At 44.9% G+C, this 22,634-nt stretch overlaps 1 protein-coding gene across 8 annotated transcripts in view; it reads left to right on the top strand.

Annotated features, from left to right (window-relative positions):
• The window catches only part of EXOC4 (exocyst complex component 4), a 292,499-nt gene that overhangs the window by 31,851 nt on the left and 238,014 nt on the right, over positions 1 to 22,634 (top strand). For all 8 annotated transcript variants that reach the window (XM_069034175.1, XM_069034176.1, XM_069034191.1 and 5 more), the window contains 4 exons: positions 2,449 to 2,633; positions 4,098 to 4,207; positions 11,798 to 12,041; positions 16,458 to 16,635. In XM_069034175.1, the coding sequence (XP_068890276.1) occupies positions 2,449 to 2,633; positions 4,098 to 4,207; positions 11,798 to 12,041; positions 16,458 to 16,635 (717 nt within the window). The remainder of the gene's footprint in view (positions 1 to 2,448; positions 2,634 to 4,097; positions 4,208 to 11,797; positions 12,042 to 16,457; positions 16,636 to 22,634) is intronic.

Raw genomic sequence — 22,634 nt, 5'->3', positions numbered from 1 at the left:
TCCATTTAACTGAGCTGCTGTGTGTGGAAAAAAAGAGCCAGGAAGGATCATCAGCTGCTTTTTCTGCACCCTTGAACCACTTGTAGTTTTTCTGTACATCTCATTTCCAGGTTTTCTTGGGCTGCTTTTCCATCATCAGTATTAACTGGAGGCTTGTTGGATAACTCTTCCCCTCCCTATCCAATTCCACATCTTTTAGTCCTTTTGGATGCACCCAGCAGGTGATGGGAGTGTTAAAAACCAGGGAAAGCTGATTGGCATCTCTTGCATAATCCAAGTTTTGGTGTGTTAGGAGCTGAGTGGGGGCATAAAGTCAAAAAAGTTTCTTCTAAAGTTCCATTACTGATCTGCCTTTAGTGTATATTTGATTTTGTGCATTTTTTATTGGTGTCTTTGCTTCCTTTTGGTTGCTTACTCTGTTCTGGGGTGCCTTATCCAGCACACAAAGGTTTTAATCTCATATTTTTTTATTCTGGAATAGAATCTTGGCTGCTGGTTTGTTGCCAGGACCTAAATCATGTATCTGGAAGCAAAGCTGCAGAAAGGAAAAACGTTTGGTTAGTTTCTTAACATAATATAAATATTTGTTGCCATCTAAACCAACTGGAGACCTTCCTTTGATTTCCATGAGCATGGATTGAACCTTTTTTTTTTTTTGATGTGTAATAAAGGGTTGATTATTTTTTTTCCTTAAACATGTGCTTTGGAGCTGTATTTTGCCCTTAATAATTATTTTCTGTGAGCAACGAACTCTTTAGGAACTGGCAAGACAAAACCAGAGCTGAAAGATCTGAGTGGAAAGTTTCATTTCCCCTTCCTTGTGTTTCAGAGAAAACTTTTCCTGGATGTCTTGGAAGTTTTTTAGTGTCACTTTGCTCTTGATTTCACTTCTTCTCTGGCTGCTTTTTCATCTCTCAGCTTCCCAGTGTGACAAATGTTGCTCCTGCTCCTTCTCCTTGCTCTGGTGGGATTTTTGGCACAGCTCCCAGGGCAGTAGCAGCTCCCCGAAGCGATTTTGGGGGGGTTCAAGTGCCTTTGGAATGGGAAGATTTGGGGGACAGCTCCACCTGCCAAAGGAGGAAGGGAAAAATTAACACTTCCACTCCTGCCAGAGTTTCCCACGTGGTGCCTGCTGAGCTGCTCCCCTTGTGTGTGCTCTGCCACCTCCTCTGGGGAGAAGGAAATTGGGTTTTCCTTTCATCTCCGGGGTGGTTTTGTGGTGTGTGATGGCCAAACTTCTCCGACTGTTCCCAGATGGATACTGGGAAGGAGGAGGATGGACAGTGTTATGTGGCAAGTGAGGAGATTTAAAAATTAATTTTAAAAGCTTGGCTGTCCCATGGATATTCCAGTTTTTTCCTGGAGTTGGAGGCCAGCAAAGGAATACACTGGTGATGGATGTTCTTTCAGCAGAGTTAATATTTACTGGTACTGAGGGAGCAGCCCTCAGCTGGGCTGTCTGCTCACTGTATCTTTGCTTTTAATTTTTAATGTTTGGCTGACAGGTTTGTTCTGAACTGAGATCCTGAAGTGCAAGCAAATGTCTTATTTCACTGACAGCATCCTCAGTTAGCAGGGAAAGGGTTTTTAAATTTTATTTTAAACCTCTGCATGCCAAACACGCTATTGCCAGTTTCTTACAACGTCAGCACTGAGAGTTTGGAAGCTGCAAAGGGCTGCCTTTAGTTATTTATTAGCAACTGGAAATCTCTGTTAAATAGAAAACCCATCCAAACTGGGAGGGATGCACAGTGAGGGTGTTGCTTTTAGGCACCAGTTTGTCATTCCTGCTGGGTTTTGTCCATGCTTGGGTTTTGTCCATGTTTGTTTTTAGGATAGAAGAGGAAATGATGAGCCTTGTTTTAGTGTTCATGGGATGTCAGTTGGTCATTATTTCAGATATTCAGATGGTGTAGCCACAGGACATAACCCTTGTGCAGCCTAAAAGATGAGGCCTCCCAAGCTTTTTAGTCATGACTTTAAGCAAATTAAATTTAAGGCGTTTTGTCCCCATTTGTAGAATTAAGAATAATGGGTATTTTTGGTGTTTCTGTAATGGAAAGAATAACAACCATCAAACATCATTGTCACTATCTTCTTCTAACACTTTTCTACTTAGTAATCCTCTTATTTGGGGATAAACCATGCTTTGATTTTTATTAAAGAACTGTGCTTTCACTGACTTGTTTTTTGCATATGCTGAAAACATTTGAAGGCTGCGCATTAAATCTGAATTATTTGGATGTTGGACCCTTCTATATAATTCATTTGGGAATAGGCATAAAGAAATACTACAAGGCTCTCTGCTTTAGAAGGATTTTAAGGATAGAATCATCCTGGTATTCAGACAAACCCCTAAAACAAGAGGAAAATTGCAAGAGTCGATGGAATTGATGGTGAGGGTTGAAAGAATTGATGTCTAAAAGTTGTCCCCTGTTTTCCCCCCAGGTGTCAGCAGTGGATTCCTTGGAGGGTCCCCTCCTGCAGGTGGAGGGGCTGAGTGACCTGAGGCTGGAGCTGCACAGCAAGAAGATGAACCTGCACCTGGTGCTGATCGACGAATTGCACCGGCACCTCTACATCAAATCCACCAACCGCGTGGGGCAGCGCAGCAAGGACAGAGCCAGGCTCGGGTGGGACAGCACTCCCCGCTCCCAGCCACAAACATGGCACAGAGACAGCAGCTTGCACCCCAGCCTTGCACTTCTGGTGTGGAAATCCCTCAGGATTGTGGCTGTGGAGAGCAGGAAAACTGGAGATTTGTTGATGCACCTTCGAGCCTGTTCGCGTTCTTTGGCTTTTCTCGGTGCTTCTCTCGGGGTTTTGCTGCTTCCCACAGCTCCTTTGGGCATTCTTTCCCATCCCTGATGTTATCCCTTTCCTACAAATGTCATGGTCATGAGGTTCAGGTCAAGGAAAACCTGCTCATTTTCTAAGAAATAACCAAGTTTTAAAAGCCTTCCAACCACCCATAAGGTGATGAGATGGAGGCCACAGTATTGAAGTCTCTGAGCTGAAATGTCTTGGTTTTGATGTGCTTCCAAGGTGTTTTAAAGGTGTTGAAACTTCTTACCTGGTTGGTACCTGTGGTCAGTAGAAATTCAATTAATTATAAGCTATTTTTCCCTGATTTTGCAAATTCTAAATTTGAATTGTTGGAGGGAAGGAAGAAGGTGGCTGGAAAAGAGAGACACGGTGTTGGGAGATAATTTTTTGCAGAGTAGGAGAGGTGGAGCCAGCACTTGATAGAGATGCAGAGAAAAGAGAAATGAGCATTTTATTGTGGCAAGGAATAAAAATCTGCCTGCCAAAAATGCAAGATGGTCAGTTGCATTAAATGAATTTATGAAATAAAGGACTGATTGAAATTGGAATTTCTAGGAAGGAGGACTGCTAGCAAATCATCAGTCTCTTCCTTACTCATCTCCTTAATTAAAAACAGCCACAAAGCTTTGGTGTACTCAGACTGGGGGACTGCTAATTAACTGCACTTTTGTGTGGCTGCCACAGGGACCTTTCTCTCACTCTGGGTTCTCTTTTCTCACATTCCCTGTTGCACTTTGTGGGTATTTGATAACAGGAACTCTTGCAGCCAGGGTAGCTTGTTGTTTTGGGTGGTTCTTCTGTGGGACACCAAGCCTAACCCTTGTTTTTGCAGGTTTCTGTGAGCATTTTGGCCTCTAAGCAAACATCTTGAGCTCCACTGTAGGAGCCTTCCTCATTTCTTTCTCCTAAAAAAGCTTGCTTGTGTCCCCTTGCCATGTCCAGCAGCTGGGACAGTGTGACACGTTTTTAGCAATTACTACAATGTGAATTTATGATGGAAATGGCCAAGTGGAAAATCTTTTCATTTCTGAGTGAGGAGGTTCATTTGGGAAGGGATGCAGATAGGTGTGCTCCCAACAGGAATGTGAAGGGCAGGGAAAAGGGTTTCTGGTGGGAATAAAGAAGTTTGGAGGATTAAGTTAACAGAAGGTATGGAAATGGGCACATCTATTCCTTAGGCTTAAAATGTAAGGAGTAGGTGGATTATTTGTTGTGAACAAAGAGTGTGAATAACAATCATCTGCTTGCTTTAATTCTCTCCCCTCACCCAGGTCCCTTGTGAAAGATGCCTCTCCTGTGCCTCTGATGGATGTCACTAATTTATCTACACCTCGGAAATTCCTTGAGACTTCCCAGTTCAGCACCCCTGGAAGCTCCAGCAGTGAGTATTTCAGCCATATGTATTCATTTGTAGATCTTCAGCTGATTTTGCTGGAGTAGGAGGGGGCAAATCATCCCCTCGTGGCTCAGGGGAGACAAAAACTTGGGAAGTGATTGGTGCAGTGTCACAAAACGAGTGGGTGTTGTGTCCAGAGGCAGAACTTGCTTTTTTTTCTCTTGGAAAATCATCTTTTGCCTCTCCTAACCCCCACCAGCTTCAGTTTTCTGTACCTGTTCTCATCTTGATTGTGTTCTTGATATCTTGAGCAGCAGAGATTTGCAGTGGGTTCATTCTGTGTGGAGGTTTCCTCAACATTATTTACTGCAGGCAGCCAGGTTTGTGTAGATACTACTGAAGTTTTTTATTGTGCTGGAGCCAAAAGGTCAAATCTTTTCCATGTGGGAGCTTTGTAACTTTGAGTAAAGGTCTGTCTGTACACAGGAATAATCTGGGGCTGATCTTTTATTTGTGTTATTGCAACAAACACTGAGGAAAACTCTTTCTCTGGTGCTTTTGTCTGAGGCTTTGCAAGGGCTGCAGAGAGGGGAAATTAATCTTTGTATTGTTTCAGAAGATTAATAAGTGGGGTTGTCCTTGATGAATAATACAGAAGTGACCTACAGCCTCTTCCCCCCTTTCAAACCTGATTATTTCAGTATTCCTCAAATGCAGAGAGTCTTTCCTTCTCTTCTCAGCCTTATTAATTCTTTTGTCCTTTTGTTTCTAGTTTTGTCGAAGTTGCCTCAGAGATTGTTCCATTTGATTACTCTTATCTTCTGCTCCTGTAGGGGCTTTGTTCTTCAGCTCTGCTCCTGCCAGGCTGGCTGCTCTTGGAGCCTGGGGCTGTTCTTCTGTGTCCTGGAGGTTTGTGAGGAGTCACAGACTTTCAGAGCTGGAAACTGCAGCTTGGTCACTCGAAAGCTGGAAGAGAAGAACCGTATGAAAGTTCTGAGGGAAAAACTTAAGCATTCCTGTTCTACTCTGTGATCAGTGAGAAGTTCAGTTCAGTTTTCCTACAAAAGATCACAGGATTTTGAGGAATTGAGAAAATAAACCACAAAAACAGGAATCCCAGCTTTACTACTGGAAATAGAATGGTTTGTGTTGGAAGGCACCTGAAAGACCACCTACTTCCAGTCCCTCTAAATGTTAAAATACTTCTTTTATAATGATTTGTAGAGTGTCTGCTATTTCCCCCCCTAAACTATTGGTCCTCTCTAGAGTAAAAAACCCAAAAGGTGTGAAGTCATGGAGCTGATGGGGAATAGAGCAGGAGATGCCCCTTCTGATCCTGTTTTTGCAGATCTCTTCTTGCTCTTCACACCCAACGCACCAGAAAATCTCTTCCTTGGCTCCTCCTTGTGCTCTGTATCACTCAGTGAAGTGCTGGGCAAGTGTCCCTCAGCCTGGCAAAGATGTGGATTCTAACAGAAAACATTTGATCAGCATGAAATATGCATATGGTTCTGCTTCAAGTGCACAATGTACTTATGTAGATTTTTTCAGTGTCATTTTATTTAAAAGTAGCCTTTTCCAGGACTGCACAAGTACCAGAGAATTTAAAACTTATGTGTATGCATAAGAAAAGCTGTTTCTGCCTTTAGTCTCTTAAGTTCTTTGGCTTTTTATTGATGAACCAAAGTGGCTGTGCATATTAATGGATGTCATTCTAAAGCACTCGCTCATTCATCCCATCCCAGCAAAAATGCCAAAATTTGGAGTCCTTCCTGCACTCCCTTCCCAGAGGAGAGGTTACTTTGTGCTGTAGAATCTTTATAAGGAAATTAAAGCTGTTCCTGCCACACGTAAAATAAACAAACCCTTCAGTAATGCTCACCTGAGGATTGGAGATGTGGCAGTTCACCAGTAACACTTTCCCTTCATGCCAGTTCAGAGAAATAAATTCACTTTTAAATTATATTTCTCTGCTTGAACTTTCTGTACTCCGAAGGGTATTTCAGAAGGTTCCTGCTTTGCCAGGCTCTTCCTGGAACTCTAAAATGTGCTCGCCTGATTCACAGCAACCACAAAAGTGCCTTTTCCTGGGAAATTTGGGATAATACTTCTTAGAAATCCAGCAGAGGATGAGCTGGTAGTGACAATAAATACTGCTGTGGGTGGCATATGTAGATTATATGCTGAATTGTTAATTTATTTCAGTGATATTTTGGTTTTAAGCACTAGGAGAAAAATGGAGTTTCAAGGGCCAGGCAGTGTGGTGGTCCTAAGGTCAGGTCTAGGTACTGCTCCTGGCTCTCTTTCTTCAAGAACCAGGGACTTCTGTGTAGGTGACAACATTTGGATACCTTTAAACCTGCTCCTGCAAAATCCCTGCAGGAGCCAGAGCTTGGAATGTCCAATTCTCAAGGTGAATCTAAAAAATGCCATTGTGCCACCTCATAGTCACAGGTGCTTCTACTTCAAACGAGCTCAATAAATCTTCAGAAGATTTCTTCTCTTCTTATGAACCTCACCTGAGGATCTGACACCAGCTGGCTGATTTGCCTTTATCATTTGTTCTTAAAATTTAATGATCTGGGGATGTGTTTGGAGGAGGGAAAGGGAAAAAAAAAAAAATCAAGGAGATTTTAGATCCATGTGGTGAAAGCCAGGAGAGTACCACATAATTGCTGTTTCTGTATAATTTCATCCCTTGTTCCTGTGTGCAGCCCAACATCAGATATTTGGCTACAGTGCACTTAATTTTTTTATTTGGAGCCTTGATTTTCATGCTTTTATTGATTAGGAGGATTTTGAAGTGGGTTTCTATTGGGTTTGGTAGCAAGGCAGAGCAGAACATTCCCAAAATCTTCAAGGACCCGTTTCTGCAGGAACTGCCCATTTGTTGCTCCATGCACGGGTCAGAACAAGGATTCAGCACCAGGAATTAGCAAGTGATGTTCCTTCAAATCTGAAATTACACCTTTGGGCCACCAGGAACTCGTGTGCTTTTCTCTGGAAGGATTGAAGGTACAAAGGATATCACCAGAAGGACATAGATCATGGAAAATAGTACATTAAATTTTACTAGATTCCCATAAAAGCCCGTGGATAATGAAACCTTCAGTAATGAGGAGCAGCAAATTTTGGCCGTTCACTGGAATGAAAAACAAGACCCAGGAGCCTTTTTTTTCAGCTGCTTTGCTTAAATGAGTTCCCAAAGTTGGCTTTTTAGGGATCAGACTGGAGCTATTAAAAAACTCCTTGCAGCAGGTTGGTTCCTTGGGAAAAGACAACACTGAGCAAATGAATTCCAACTGGAACAGATGTTTTTGTAGGGCATCATCACAGCAGGGATCAGGAAAGCTCCCCCCTCTGGGACTCCAGAGGTGGGGGAATCAGTGGTGCACATGGTTCAGCTTTTAGGGCTTTAATCCACGGCTCAACTTTTGCCTGCTTAAACACAGAGTTGTGCATTTTCAGATGAAAAAGGGTTTGGTGATGAAAAATTTGTGAAAATGGCTGCAAATTTATTCGAGAATGTGGCGAAATCATCATTCCTTTAAGCTGTTGTGTTAGGAGGCTTTTTGATAAAGATGTATTTAACTCTGCTTCACAAGAGGTTTGCAGACTTGGTTAGGACAAGAGGATCAGCCCAGTCAGAGTGGGTTTAGGAAAGGCAAGCCCTGCTTGGCCAACCTGATCTTCTGTGGACAAAGTGGCCCCCTTGGAGCATGAGGGAAAGGCTGTGGATGTGTCAGGTCCACCTGGACTTTGGTAAAGCCTTTGTTTCCCAAAACATTCTCCTGGAGAAAGCTGCTTGACATCTTTGTCAGTGACCTGGATGAGGGCACCCTCAGCAGTGACACTGGCTTGGGTGGGAGTTGATCTGCTGGAGGGTGGACAAGCTCTGCAGAGCTCTTGGGTGGATCCTGTTTCTCCCACAGACCCGTGAGTGTCCAAGTGGTGTGGACTGACTGTTCCCCTTGGATTCTGGGGCTTCATTCTGCTCCCCATCCCTGCCTTCCCCTGGGCACCCTGAGAACAACTGGTGTTGCTGTTAAAGACTGAGACAGAGAAGGCATTTGGCACCTCAGGCTCTTCCTTCTGGCACTATTCCTACCACATCCAGCAAAGGATGGAGATTCTCCCTGGCCCACCTTTGTTTGCTGATGTATTTATGGAAACATTTTTATTGTCCTTTACAGCAGTGACCAGGTTTAGTTCTCCCTTCACAACCTCACAACATCCTTCTGTTCCTCCTGGGCTGCCTTCTGCTTCTTCCAAAGGCCAGAAACTCTCCTTTTCCCCTGAATTCCAGTCAAAGCTCTCTGTCCAGCCAGGCTGGTTTTCTTCCTGCCTGCTCATCCCTTGGCTCATGGGGACAGCCTGCTCCTGTGCCTTTAGGATTTCCTTCCTGAAGGATGTCCAGCCTTCCTGGGCTCCTCTACCCCCCAGGACAGGCTCCCAAGGGAGTCTCAACCAGGCTCCTGGACAGGCCCAGCAGTCCAAGGTGGCAGATCTGCTCTCCCACCTTCCCTCCAAGAATCAAAGCTAGGAATAACTTCTTGATCCCAAAGAATAGCAAAGTCATTCATATTCCCAGTTTAGGAGTAAATGCAGACAAAGCCCTCACTTCTGAGAGCTGATCTCTAGGGACAGCTTTCCTCACCCATGAACTCCTCTGCCCACAGGGAGCAGCACGTGGGGCTGCAGTTTTCCAGGTGAACTCCTTAGTAAATGCCTGTGTCCTTTGATGCCTTCCTGGAAGAGGAAAGGGACAGGAGGAGCTCATTCCTGGGCCAAAGCTTTGTGGTCAAACAGCCCCTTGATGACATTAAATGGCAGGAGAGGGCGTTTGAAGTGTTGAAGACACAAGAAAAGAACACCCTCAGTTACCCAGGGTTGGGATCTTGTCAGATCTCACAGATAAATGGGCCCCCAAAGCTACCCAGGGCTCCTGTTTAATAGGCACAATGTGCAGGGAACACACTGAAAACAGGTTTCCCACTGTTTCATCAAACAACCAGATCTAACAGAGCCTCCAGACCTGTGTGCAGCTCCCAGATATCGAATTGCTCACTCTGCTCTTGTTTGTAAGAGATGTAAATCAATGTCCTGCCTGTTTGAGGGTGCTGGAAATTGGTTTGCTCTTTTGAAAATGGAAGAGTGTTTGTCTCAGTGTGCTGGCAGAGTTCTCAGCAAGATTGCTGCTTTTACTCCTCTTAAATGCTGTCCTCACATTTGGCTACAGCTCCATTTCCTCCCTTTGGGGTGTTCATTGTGTGATATTAAGAATAATTTACAAGCTGCCTACAAAGGGCTGCAGCCTCATAACAGGGACCTGGCCTCTGAGAGGCTGCTTAGGCTGGGAAATATCTGCACTGAACTCAGAGAAACAAGATATTTAGGGTTTTTTTTAAAAAAGAATAGGTTAAACCTTTCTTCCTGTAGCATTTCCAGTGCTGTCTGTTCACAGCTCATTTTCTGTGTCTGTGCTTGAGTTTTGCTGTGGGTTTTGGAGAATAACAAATAACAATAACAGAGTGGGCAGAGACCAGGGCTGCAGCCACAAAGGGCTTTGCAGCTCCGTGGGATGAAAGGTCTGTGATGGAGCAGAGCTTTGAGCAGGAATAGGTTTGCATCCAGTTGTTAAATTCCAATTGGTGTTTGAAATGTCTTTATATTAACCTTGCTGGTTTTGCTGCTTTTTTTTTTTTTTTTTTTTTTTAATAAATGCATTCTGGGCGTTTCTAGTTGCTTGTCCATTTAATTGAAAAAAGTGTTTGTGAGAGAGAAAAAAGCACTGTTTGATCTTCCTTGACGTTCATCATCATGGGACCATGGAATGGTTTGGAGTTGGAGGGATCTTTTTAAAGCTCATCCAGTTCAACCCCCCTGCCATGGGCAGGGACACCTTCCACTGTGCCAGGCTGCTCCAGCCCCAGTGTCCAACCTTGGGCACTGCCAGGGATCCAGGGGCAGCCACAGCTGCTCTGGGCACCCTGTGCCAGGGCCTGCCCACCCTCCCAGCCAGCAATTCCCAATTCCCAATCTCCCATCCAGCCCTGCCCTCTGGCACTGGGAAGCCATTCCCTGTGTCCTGTCCCTCCAGCCCTTGGCCCCAGTCCCTCTGCAGCTCTCCTGGAGCCCCTTTAGGCCCTGCAAGGGGCTCTCAGCTCTCCCTGGAGCCTTCCCTTCTCCAGGTGAGCACCCCCAGCTCTCCCAGTCTGGCTCCAGAGCAGGATCCACTCTCACCTCGCTCCCTCCTGGTGCTCTGTGTTCACATATGAGACCATGTGTGCAGTGAGCTTGGTTTGAAACAGAGGTGCAGAGTTTGGGATCACATTGCTGGAAAAAAGGAGCCTCTTGATTGACTGAGCCTGAGGCTGGTGTAAACGTGGCACTGAGAGGAGGGTTAATCATTTATCATGATTACATTTATAAACTGGCACCATCCTTGGGCCATTGTTTTCTTGATCTTGCCCTGACTTAGTGCTGCTGCTGCTCCTCTGTTCAGAGTCCCAGCTTCAGACAGCTCCCTGTGACGTGCCATCCCTCACTCCTGCCATGTTCCTTACATCCTTCTGCTGGATCTTTTGACATTTCTTCAGCTTCTTGGAAAAGTTCTGAAGTAAAAAAAAAATCTGTCGAGGAGTTGAAACCATGGGAGTCATCTGTCATCCACCAGCCTTTTCAGAGCTCAGCCCCAGTCAGTTGGAACAGCCTTTGGGTTTTAATTTTGATCCAAGGATCTGGCGTGGTGCATGGCACAGGGTGGCTGTAGATCTTCCAGGATGCTTTTAATTCAGTTTGCCTCGAAGATACTTACTTCACAGAAGTGTTTAAATATATTTATTAAATGTTTCACCCAGTCTTTAACAGAGCCATGCTTTTGTTGGTGCTGAGTGTTATCTGTAAATTAAGAAATGTTGCCTTAATGAACCTACTTAAAACAAGCAGAGTCTCTCTTGCTTTCCCATCCCCTGTCGCTTAGCAACAGGATTTCTCCCTGTGCAATCCCTGTTACTTCAAGACCATGTCTGCAGTATCCTCTCTAATTCTTCTCACTTTTCCCTTCTAGAAGCCTTGCTGGAAGATTGGAGTAACTTCATCAACCCCTTGACAGACGTAATAAAGCAGAAAAAGATAAAATCAAACAATCAGTCACTTCGGCAGCGTAAACTTTGCTGAATTCATCAGCACTCTCTTAAGCTTGATACTGTTTGTGATGAAAATTCCTCTCTGGTGAAGGAAATAGCAAGGAAAAACAGCTGGGGATGAAACTGAGGGGGTTTTAGCTCCTTGAAACACATTCAAGGGATTTGTAGGGATATTGTACTTTCTCATTTATGGGTATCTTAATTGTACCACACTTCCTCTGTTTCCTAACACAGAATTTACACCATGAATTGTTCCTAAATCAGTCCAATGTGCAGGCTGCTGTATTTAGGGAAGCCCCCAAGCAAACAGAAATATCCACTGCTTTCCCCCCAAAATCCAAATGTTTCTGGTTTCCTTTTATCCTTGGTTGCTTCACTTGCTGGGAGTTCTGTGAAGCCAGAGGAGCTCTCGTGCCGCTTCTTCAGGGTGCTGATGTTGGGTTTAATGGTTTAAATCTGGGATTAAACCTTTTTAAATCCATTGCAGTGCGAGACTCGAGCCTTCTGGAAATCAAAGAAGACACGGACCTGGATCCAGAGGAGAACAGCACTGTCTTCATGGGAATACTCATCAAAGGGCTGGCCAAGCTGAAGAAAATCCCAGAAACAGTGAAAGCCATCCAGGATCGCTTGGAACAGGAGCTCAAGCAGATTGTGAAGCGCTCCACCACTCAGGTGGCTGACAATGGTTACCAGAGAGGGGAGAATATTTCCCAGGAAAATCAGCCTAGGTAAGGATATTTCAACTGGCAGCCCTTGATTGCTGCAAAAAAAGTCCTAATTGATAATATGACTTGAAATGAGAAAATTCAGCTCGGTGATTTCGAGTGTAGCAGAGTCCAATTAAGCTGATGCAGGTGCAAAGCTTTGAAATCATGTATGGAACTAATTATACCACAAATGTATGGCCAAGTCTCTAATTGTTTTGCAGCCCCATTGATGTTAATAGCAAGGTGTGGAAGCCAACTGAGCACTGTGTTTGTGCTGCTCCTCAGAATTCACTGGAACTGGCCTTTGGAAAAAAAAAAAGTATTCCAGTAGGAATCCCATCGAGCTGAAATACTCATCTGTGGCACTCCACATTGTCGTGATCATTGTCCAAAGGGAACTGATGACAGAAAAGTAAAGAGTGTGTCTTCATTATGTGTAATATTTGTAGTGGGAAATCGCTCCCAAGGAAAACATTAGCTTGATAAAGACTCCTTTTTTAATTCCTCTCATTAGCACTGCTGTGGAAACAATTACGTTTTGAAGAATTTGTAGAGTTACAGTGCTGATAACTCAGTGAAAATGAGCTCTTTTTAGGTGGGTCAGAAGGCAGAATTTTAGTTTCTGATGCCAAGAGTGTAGCATATTCTTGATACTTGTTTTATGAATCACTCTGGAGAGGTTGTGTGGCTCCTGGTTGTCTGTTGGAATTGATAAATTGGATCAGATCATATATCAATGCCATTAACCTGTCCAGAGGGTTGAGTAAGGCACAGAAAGGTTTAATGGGTTTTGGCATCTGTAGGAGACTGAGAGCCTTAAGATGCTCATATTCTAGAGCCATGGAAAGTGTCTTGAATTCTTGTTGAATACAGAGATAATTAGAACCGGTTCTAAACCTAAATCACACCTGAAGTTTACAGCAAGCAGGTGAATTAATTTATATTGAAAAGAATAAATTATGGTACAGAAGGGTGTACCCGCCCCTTAAATTAGCTTCAGGTTTAAATCAAAGCTCAGAGACTTTCCTGCTGTCAGGGGGGAGATAAATCTCAACAACAAGGCCCTGCTGCTCCAACAGAGCTCTGTAAGACTCCAGATTTGAGCACAATGCAGTGCCCAGAACTGCTGAACTGTTCATTAGGCTGTCAGATGATCCTTGAAGTCCCTTCCAACCTGAACCATTCTGACCGAGGATGAGGCTGATGACCAGCTTGGGGAAATTTTGGTGTAATTCCTTTTGAGACCCCATACAACAATTATTTAGAGCCCCTCCTGTTGTACAAGAGAGAAATGATTCGTACAACCTGGCCAGAAGAGCTGCAGAACTGATAACAGCCACTGCTGATCTTAGTTTTTAAATTTAACTCTCTTTTCCTTCCTTCTGTAGTCAGCTTTCCCATGTAGTTTTCTGCAGCCACCTTTTACACTTGTGTATAAAAATACAGTTAATTACTGCCAAATTTTTAAACTCAAGATGTTTCTGGTTTGTGATGACTCTAAAGCAATCAGCTCCCAGAGAGTAATGCTGTGTCTCGTGCACCTTTGGGTGCTCTCTCAGATCCTCAGAGCTTCAGGAAGGGCAGGAGCAGGTTCCAAGTAGTTCCTTGTCCCTGGGAGAAGATAACTTTGAAAACTCTGCCTGAATCTCACCACATTTTAGCTGAGCTCAGCTTTAAGTGGACCATTTTAAAGTCCAGGAAAACCCTCTAACGTTTTTAGATCTCTGTGCTTGAAAGAAGTTTATGGAGAAAGGCTCAAATATAGGAATTGCTGCTGCTTTATCCTTAATTCGTGGCTCATCAGTCACACCTTTGTGTTTAGAAGTCCTTATCTGGGGTTGTGGGGGACAAAGTGTCCCAGAAGAGGCCATGTCGAGTTACCTTGGGGTGCTGCTGCACAAACCTTTGGGGCTGTCCTCAATTTTGGAAGAGTTTGGACTGCAGAATAACAATCTGGATGGATGCCTGCTTGAGGGACAGATTTATGGGACATTTTGGTAAGGAAATATTGAAAATCCAGTCCAAAAAGAGATGGGGCATTGACACTTTTGCTCCTAAATCCTATCACTTGGATTCCATGTGCTTTTCCCTACGTGTCCATAGTATATTTTGACTTTTAACCTCATCTCCAGGCTTTGAAATAACCACAGGAATTATGTCCAGGCCACCCCTCTGACCAGGCACAGACATCATCGCTGCTGGAACGCCTGAATTGTCATTAATGTCCTCGCTCAGGTGGCAGCAGTCACTGTGCATCACTTCATTCCCATTATTGCCTGGACACTGGAAGTCCCTTCTGGGTGTGTGTCACTGTCCCCAGCACATTTCCCCTCTCTCTGGGTGCAGGGGTTACGGGGTGGCTGTGACAAATTGCCTGAGCCAGGCTCCTGTCATTGCGTGTCCCTGTTCAGCTGAGGGCACTCGCTGCTCCAACCCCATCCAGGTCAGATGGTCTGATGGGTTTTGTCTCGTTGCCTGTGCCTCTTTTGGGTCACCTTCTTTCCAAAATGACCTGACAGATTTATAGGATTTTTAGAGAAAGGAGAAATTAAGATATGAGGTGCTGGCTAAGCTGAAAACAGGGAGATACGGAAAATGGGAAAATGGGAAAATGGACTGGGGTGGCAGCTGCTGACACTGGAGTGTGGATCTGGGGGGTTTCATGTCCATCAGTCTGGAATGTGGGAGTAGGGAGACACTGGAATTTGAAACAAAAGGATCTGATCAGTGTAGTATTGTTTTAGTAATGGCTCCATAAACAAGTTGATAATGTGAGGTCAGGCTCATTTAGTGAGAATCAAGTGAATTTGTCCAACTCTCTGGGTAGTTCAGTTCTGCACAACTGCTCTTTGCTGGGGCAGCAAGGAGGTGTAGGGATACCTGAGCTCTTGCTTGCCATGGCATGTTGCTGGAAGCTGGGCTGGCACTGATAATATTTTCTCAGTGGTAGGGAATTAATTTGGTTCCATAATGTCAGTTCTTTAGCATTTGCTACTATCCTGAAATATGGAGAAAAGGGCTGAAGTTTATTGGGTTTTGTTTACATAGGTGTCTTGGTTCCAGTGGCTCTTTATTTTTGAGTCGAGGAGGGCACAAATTTTTTCAGAGGGCTGGAGCCAGGCTGGGAGAGCTGGGAATGTTCCCCTGGAGAAGAGAAGGATCCAGGGAGAGCTGAGAGCCCCTTGCAGGGCCTAAAGGGGCTCCAGGAGAGCTGCAGAGGGACTGGGGCCAAGGGCTGGAGGGACAGGACATAGGGAATGGCTTCCCAGTGCCAGAGGGCAGGGCTGGATGGGAGATTGGGAATTGGGAATTGCTGGCTGGGAGGGTGGGCAGGGGCTGGGATGGAATTCCCAGAGCAGCTGTGACTGCCCCTGGATCCCTGGGAGTGTCCGAGGCCAGGTTGGACATTGGGGCTTGGAGCAGCCTGGGATGGTGCAAAGGAATGATCTTGAGGGCCTCCCCAAACCCATTCCCTGTTTCTGTGAGCACTGAAGTCTGCTGGAGAAGGAGTGGGAGCAGCTCCAGCTCCGCTGCCGATCCTGTGTCCTGCCCTGGGGATCGCAGCTTCTGCTGGGCAGACTGGGAGCATGTGGTGGCTCCGAAGCTGCTGCAGGAAATGTGATGGAGCCTGTCTGTCAGAGCTAGAAGTGCCTAACATATGGATTTGGGAAGTGTTATCATCACGTTTTGGTGGGGTTACGTGGGGACTGGAGTTGCTCATTAAACGGCAGTGAACTCCATCGGAGTTTTTCTCTTCTCAAATGGTAAAAAGTGGGATGGCGTTGCCTCGTCACAAACTGTTCAGGACCTTGCAAAAGTGCTTTAATTACGATAATTGGGCAGTAAGGAACCATAGGAGCAGGTTCAGTGCAGTACATTTAGATGAGGTTATAACTATAACCAGTACAGCAGTCAAATCGTGGTAAGTGATGAGGGCTGATATTTTAGCTTTCTATGTCCCCTTGTTTGAAACCTGCCATAGTATTTTAATAATTCAAAAGAATTCCTTTTATCCTGTTTGTGTGGATAAGTCAGTTTTTCTTACCCTGAGACTTGTGTTTTCTTCTGGGGGAAGAGCCAGGTTGTTTCCCTCCCTGCCTGCAGCCCTACCTGGAATCTCACAGTGGTGTCTAATACTATGTTAGTCCAGTTTAATTACTGTGGAGTTACTAATGGGTTTATCTTCCCTGTAGCCCCAAGCAGAGCACTTTAAAAACGGGCAGTGCTGGTAGAAGGAAGGGAATGAGGAGAAAAACCCTCAGGAGTGTTCAAGTACCAAGGCTGAGCTGAAACCATGAGTCCACAGAGGGTTTGAAGCCAGGTGACCTCAGCAGGTCACAAAACAGGACACAAAACCACAGTCCCCTGTCCCACTGCTCTGATGTGTGCCTGTGGAATGTTCCAGAAGCTGAGCAGAGCTGTTCCCGTGCTTCCCAGGTTGCTGCTGGAGCTGCTGGAGCTGCTCTTTGACAAGTTCAATGCCGTGGCCGCCGCGCACTCGGTGGTGCTGGGCCACCTGCAGCAGACAGTGGCCTCCCCCTGCAGCCAGTACGACGGGGAGATCAAGCTCTACGACATGGTGGATGTGTGGGTGAAGATCCAGGATGTCTTGCAGGTAAGAATCCCTCAGGTGGGCATGGTGGCAGCCTTTATAATCGTGCCAGAGAATGCCTGTCATGCTTGAGATTCAGCAGTGCTGGAGTTTGTCTTGATTTGTTGGTAAGTGGCCACATTTACAACAGATTGTAAAACTCCAAAGAGCTTAAATATCAGCAAAAAAAAATCTCATGGATTCATCCTTATGGTGTTTGGAAAGGTTGATTCCTTTTGCCTACCAAGTGATTTATCAGCAGCTTTCAAAGTGACATTTCTGTTCTGTGTTACCATGTCATGCCTGTCTTATAAAGTGTCACAGCTCTAATGGCTTGTCTTCTGCTGTCATGGCTGGGTTATAGGCAGCTGAGACACTTGCTGCCGGCGTGTTTTCAGCAAACTCTTGTTTGATTCTTCCTCTTAACTGCAAAAGACTAAAGCTGTACCTTGCTTAGGCTTTGTTCGGGTGCCATGCCTCTCACCTGGGGATCTGAGGCTCTCTCAAGCAGCAGAGCTCTCATCTGTCACATGTCTGTTCTCTCCTTCTTGCTGTGAGGCTCACACATGATTGATTGATTGATTGATTGATTGATTGATTGATTTGGGGATTACCTTTTTACACAGTGCACAGATGTAGAACTTCACCTGGGATGTGATAGAGGAGGTCAAAGAAGTGAGCCAGGCGTTATTTATAGGAGGTGGAAGGATTCATGGTGGTCATTCCAGCTCTGGGCTGGTGATGGAAAATGTTCTCTGCCTCCTGCCCAAACTCACTTCTTCAGTTTTGGGCTGGTTTGTAGCTGCTGCTCTGCAGGATTGTTTGGCTGTGCAGTGTTGCAGTATTTTTGCTTACACAAAACATCCCAACTGTGTGCATGGCATGAATTTAAATACTTCACATGATCAGTGTAAGGTGTGGGCCCTCAATCCCCTCCACTGACTCCTCACCCACATATTTGTCTTTCTAGAGGAATTATTATTAAAGAAATCTTGATCACTTTTCTCCATGACACAAACTTCCACCTCCCTTCAATACTGTTCTTGCAAAAATTTGCTTGGGAATGTCCAGTCAGTGGTTCATGATGGGTTTTCTTAACAAAAGGATGTCACAGAATTGAAGTGGGAATAAAGAAGCGTAGAATAAAAGGGAAGAATTAAATTTAAGGACATGTGGAATGGGTTTGGAATGGGGAATCTGCAGCCACCTTCCTGTGATCCATGAGGTCCACAAAAACTTGAAGCTTTGAGTTCTGCAGACTTTGCTCCAGAAAGACAAAAGCTTGGAGTAAGAATCCTCCCAAGATTTCTTCCTTCAGTGTAGCAGATCATCAAGGCTGGATATTCCCATCCTCCGTGGGAGTTTGGGATGGTTTCAGTCCTGGTGTGTGGTGAAATTTGCAGTGATTTCTATTGGCTGTTCCTGAACAACGTTGATAGAACTTGAAGCCTGTGGAGGAGTGAGCAGTGAGGAGTGAAAGTGTTCCTGTGCTGGGGAGACAATGTCTGACCAAGATGTCTGGAAAAGATGTGCCAAGAAAAACACAACAACCCACCTGAAAAGGTTTCATTGCTCTTGGGCGTCGGGGGGAGTCAGAAAAGCTTCCAAAAGAGCTTTTACAATGCATAAAAGCAGCACTTTAAGATCCATAATCTCTCGCTGGTTTATGGTAAGAGATGAGCATTGACTGGCATGAAAGGGAGGAAATGCTGCATTTCTTTGTTCAAAATCTTGTGGGTGTTTGCACCTCAGTTCCACTCGAGTGGCTTAAAATGTTTTTACCTTAGAGTTGAAGAAAACCTTTGATCCCAAAGCCTGAATTATTTCTAGCCTGCTTTTCTGAATAAGGATAATTTTTGGAGAGGAGATCTTACGTTTGCAGCAGGGGGAGCAGAAAACTCAGTTTTAGAAGTGTTTAAAGCTGTTGGGGGAGGCTGAAAACTTGGAGGAAGTGGCTCAGGGAAGTGATACAATTCCTTCAAATGCTAATGAGTGGAATTCCATCACCACAGCAGAACAGTATCACACGGGTGCAGTTCACAGGGATAACGTTCTGTGCGTGTGCATTGTGCATCTCTGCCTGTGAAATTTGCCACAGCAGGGTTATCTCTGCATGTCTGTACAAAACAATGGCAGCACGTGCTGGGCTGGAAATGGGGTTTTGTGGGCCATGAGTTGTTTTCTGCAGCTCGTTCTTGCAGCTGGATTTCTGAAAGCTCCCTAATAACTGCACCAGGCACTGTGGTGTAGAGTGAGAGGTGGCTCAGCCTTGTGCAGCGTTGAGGTGCAAAACATGCAGATATTAAATGACCTTCTCTGAGAATGGAGGAATAACACAGAAGACAGAGTGACCTTTTCCAGTTGGTAGTGGAGTGCTAGAAAACAAACAAACAAACAAAAAAAAGCACTTTGTCAAAATACTAGAGCAGCCTTGTTCAGGAAAACACCATTTGAAGTTATTTCCTTGTCCCAGAGCCAGCGTAGTCCGTGGTCATGGTGTTCCATCAATGAGGAAGTGGGAGAGGGGTGAAAGTTGTTTAACTCATCAATGAGGGAGAGGGGTGAAAGTTGTTTAACTCAGCATTTTGTGTGGAGCTAATTGAGCTCTTCAGTGCACGAGTGGGTGGAACATCCTCCTGAGCAGCCTCAGTACTGTAGGATCAGGGGCTTGGCTGGGGAGAACTGGGAGCTGTGTTCCAGCAGCCATGTGCTGACATGAGTGATTGGGTCAGGATAATGCACTGAGGGAATTCTGAGGTTCTCTGGGACAATTCAGTGTCTGTGCTGGATCATACAGGGCTGTTGGAATGAGTCCAGAGGAGCCCCTCTGCTCTGTACCAGGCTGGGAGAGCTGGGGGTGTTCACCTGGAGAAGAGAAGGCTCCAGGGAGAGCTGAGAGCCCCTTGCAGGGCCTAAAGGGGCTCCAGGAGAGCTGCAGAGGGACTGGGGCCAAGGGCTGGAGGGACAGGACACGGGCAGTGGTGCAGGACCCTGCTGCAGGAGAAGCTCCTAAAGACTTATCCTGTTGGTGGCATGACCTGTTAACAGCTCAGGCTGCAGCTGTTTGCCTCCAAGGAGGAGATCATCTCTCCTTCCTTAGTGCTGGAATTTGTAGCTGATGATTCTCAATATTTTAGGGGTCTATATTTTTTGTCCTCCCACAGAAGAGAGGGAAAATCACACGTATGCTCTGGGACATAAATCTTCAGCAGGCTCTCTGGTGGGCTGTCTACTGAGAAGACACTGACAACTAATATGTTCCTTTTTTGGGGATTTTCTGTCTAATGCTTTCCTGTGTTTTCCAAAATTGGTGTCATTTAGCAGCCCAAACATTGCTGAAAGCATAAGGAAACTGGGGAAGGAGGAACTGAAGCCTCCTCTCTGCCCACACACTCCTGTTGTGCTACTGCAGAGCTGGAGATATCAGACACTGTGCACTGAGAAACCTCTCTTAAGGATGCTCCACCATCCTCATATCTTTCCTGAAAAACAGGAATGGCATTTGATGGAGGGAGCAGGGAAATGGGGTCATTTTGTGCCTCACAGCTGGGTCTGGCATAAGTGATCTTGCAGAAACGCTGCATTTAAAATGCATTTGCTGTGTCACACTTGTCCAGGAGTCCTGGGAGAGCACTTGGAGATGCATTTCAGGGCTCTGCTGCAGGAACCTGAGTCCCTCTCTGGTTTTTAAGCAAATTAATGGCATAAAATACTGGTTCCCTTCGGCACACAGGTGAGCAGGGGAAAGTCCCTGCAGTTCAGCAGTCTCAGTTACTCGATGGGAAAGCTGTGGGGAGGTTTCAGCTCCATCCCAGCCTCTGCCAGCTGTGCTGTCATCCCAGTGCTTCCTTTTCCACAGCCCAGCATGTTTTCTTTGCTCTGGCAGCGCTGCTCATTCTCCTGTCAGGAATCTAATTTGAGGGAGCTGATTTGGCCAAGGGTTTGCTGCTGGCTGCCTTTGCTGCTCCCTCAGGTCCCTGAATTGTGGCAGGGCTGGCACAGGAGCAGGCGAGAGAGGGAATAAACCATGGAAAAGGAAAGGGAAGGGGTTTTTTCCTGGCAAGGGAAGGGTTTTTCTATCAGCTGAAGCTGCTCTGTGGGGCTGCTCATGGAAAACCCAAGGGGTTTTTGCTGGGTGGCTCAGCACAGGTCTGAACCTTTGCATCTAAAAGCTGAATGAACTGTTTGTGGCACAGTTGATACTTAGAAAGTAAAATCAGCTCCTTGCATGAGAGCCATTAATGTGCCATAAATCCTGGTTGGAATGCCAGAGCAATATCTGAAATTGCAGTTGCCTTTAAGAAGTTCACCAGGTGATGTTTTGAACCTGAAGCAGTTATTTTTCACTAAGTGTCTCCACAGATATTTAATGGCTTTGTGGTCATCCTCCAAATAATGGGCCTGACAGTCTTTGTGGTTCTTTTTAAATGGTCTTAAGTGTGTGGAACTGCTGCCCTTGGACTCCTGACTGGTTTGTCTCATCAATGCTCATCTCACCGAGAGAACATTGGTCATAAAAGGGATTTGTCTGCATCTGTAAAAAAAAAATACAGTTTCACTCAGTCTCTAGCAGGAGAAAGTGAGGAGGGAGAATTCCACTCCTCAGAATGCTTACATTTAAAAATGGAATTTAAATAATTAGAGTAGGTCACTTGATCCTTTTTTCTCCCCCTGTTATTTGAAGTGAGCTCAGCACATGCAGGAATAAATCCAGCAGGGTGTTGCAGTGTTTTCTGCAAATATGTGCTGCTAAGAGCATGAGAATTTCTGGGGAGGTTCATGATCCAGGGAAAGTTTCATCTTTCTGGATCTAGGAAGGCACCAGCTGATTTTGCAGGAAGGTATTTCTTTAAATTTTGGCCTTGCCAAGAAGGTTTGCCTTCCCTCTCTATTAAAATGTTTCATAGATTTGCTCCAATTTGCCTGAAAATTCAGGTTTTCTTGCAATTTCAAACAGCAAATGAGTTGGTACCTCTCTCAAGCTCTTAAGAAGATGCACTTGGAATTTGGGGTGATGGAAATGGCCTTGATAAAGGTGAAAAAACGTGTCAGGAAGTGCAGAGACATCTCATGCAATCCACAGGAGATAGCAATGACATCCTGAAAAACAAAGAATATGAAGTAGAAATGCCCCAGATCGATCTGTTTTCTCTTTGATTGGATGATCCAGGCTGAGCTGTGTTCAGAACTAACTGAATTATGTGGTAACAGGTACCTGGACAACCTCCAGAGCTGAGCTGGCTGCAGACATTGGATTATTTTCTTTCCCAGGAATGGACCTTGTTAACTGAGCTGTGCCATATTTTATATTAAATTCTGTTAGCAGGGTGACAGAGCAGAATTTTTCTCCAATACTCCTGCATTAGCAACTTTTGTTTGGAGACTTTTTTTATCCTGGAGCTGTTGATACAGTGCATTTCATAAACACTCAACATTTATGCTGAAGTTCAAAAGAAGTAAAGCCCAGAATAAAAATTATTTGTTTGAGCAGTGCACAGACACTTGTGCAGTTCAGTGCAGAGGAGGTCAATGAGCTTTTGGGAGACTTTAAAAAAATATTAACTCCTGTAATGAAATATTTGCAGGTTTATGAGCAAGGAAAAAAATCATCATCTTTTTTCCATGCTGTAGAGCATCAAGCTGCTCTGAACTTCATTTAAGGTGGATTTTCTTTTTAATTGTTGATCACATTTAGTTATTTTATAGTTTTAAAGGGGTTTTGGAGTCTCTGGCTAAATATTCAAGTAATTAAATCCATGTGAGTTAAAAGTATCTTCAACTGTCTGCTGAAGGTGCTGAAAAAGGTGCCCAAATCCTTGTAGAGAGAAATAATTTCACAAAGCTGTTTGGTGGAGTTGTGAAAGTCAAAGTCAGCTCTGCTGGGTGTTAGGCTGAGAGGAAAAGGTTGGGAATACAGGATAGGGAATGACATGTTCCCTACTTTGATATTTGGCAGCAGGCACGAAACCTGTGCCTTGTGAACCCTGGGCCATCATTAAATTCTTTTTAATTGATACAACTTG

This window comes from Aphelocoma coerulescens, chromosome 1A, assembly GCF_041296385.1.
Source record: "Aphelocoma coerulescens isolate FSJ_1873_10779 chromosome 1A, UR_Acoe_1.0, whole genome shotgun sequence".
Taxonomy (NCBI): domain Eukaryota; kingdom Metazoa; phylum Chordata; class Aves; order Passeriformes; family Corvidae; genus Aphelocoma; species Aphelocoma coerulescens.
This window is presented reverse-complemented; position numbering and strand designations above follow the sequence as displayed.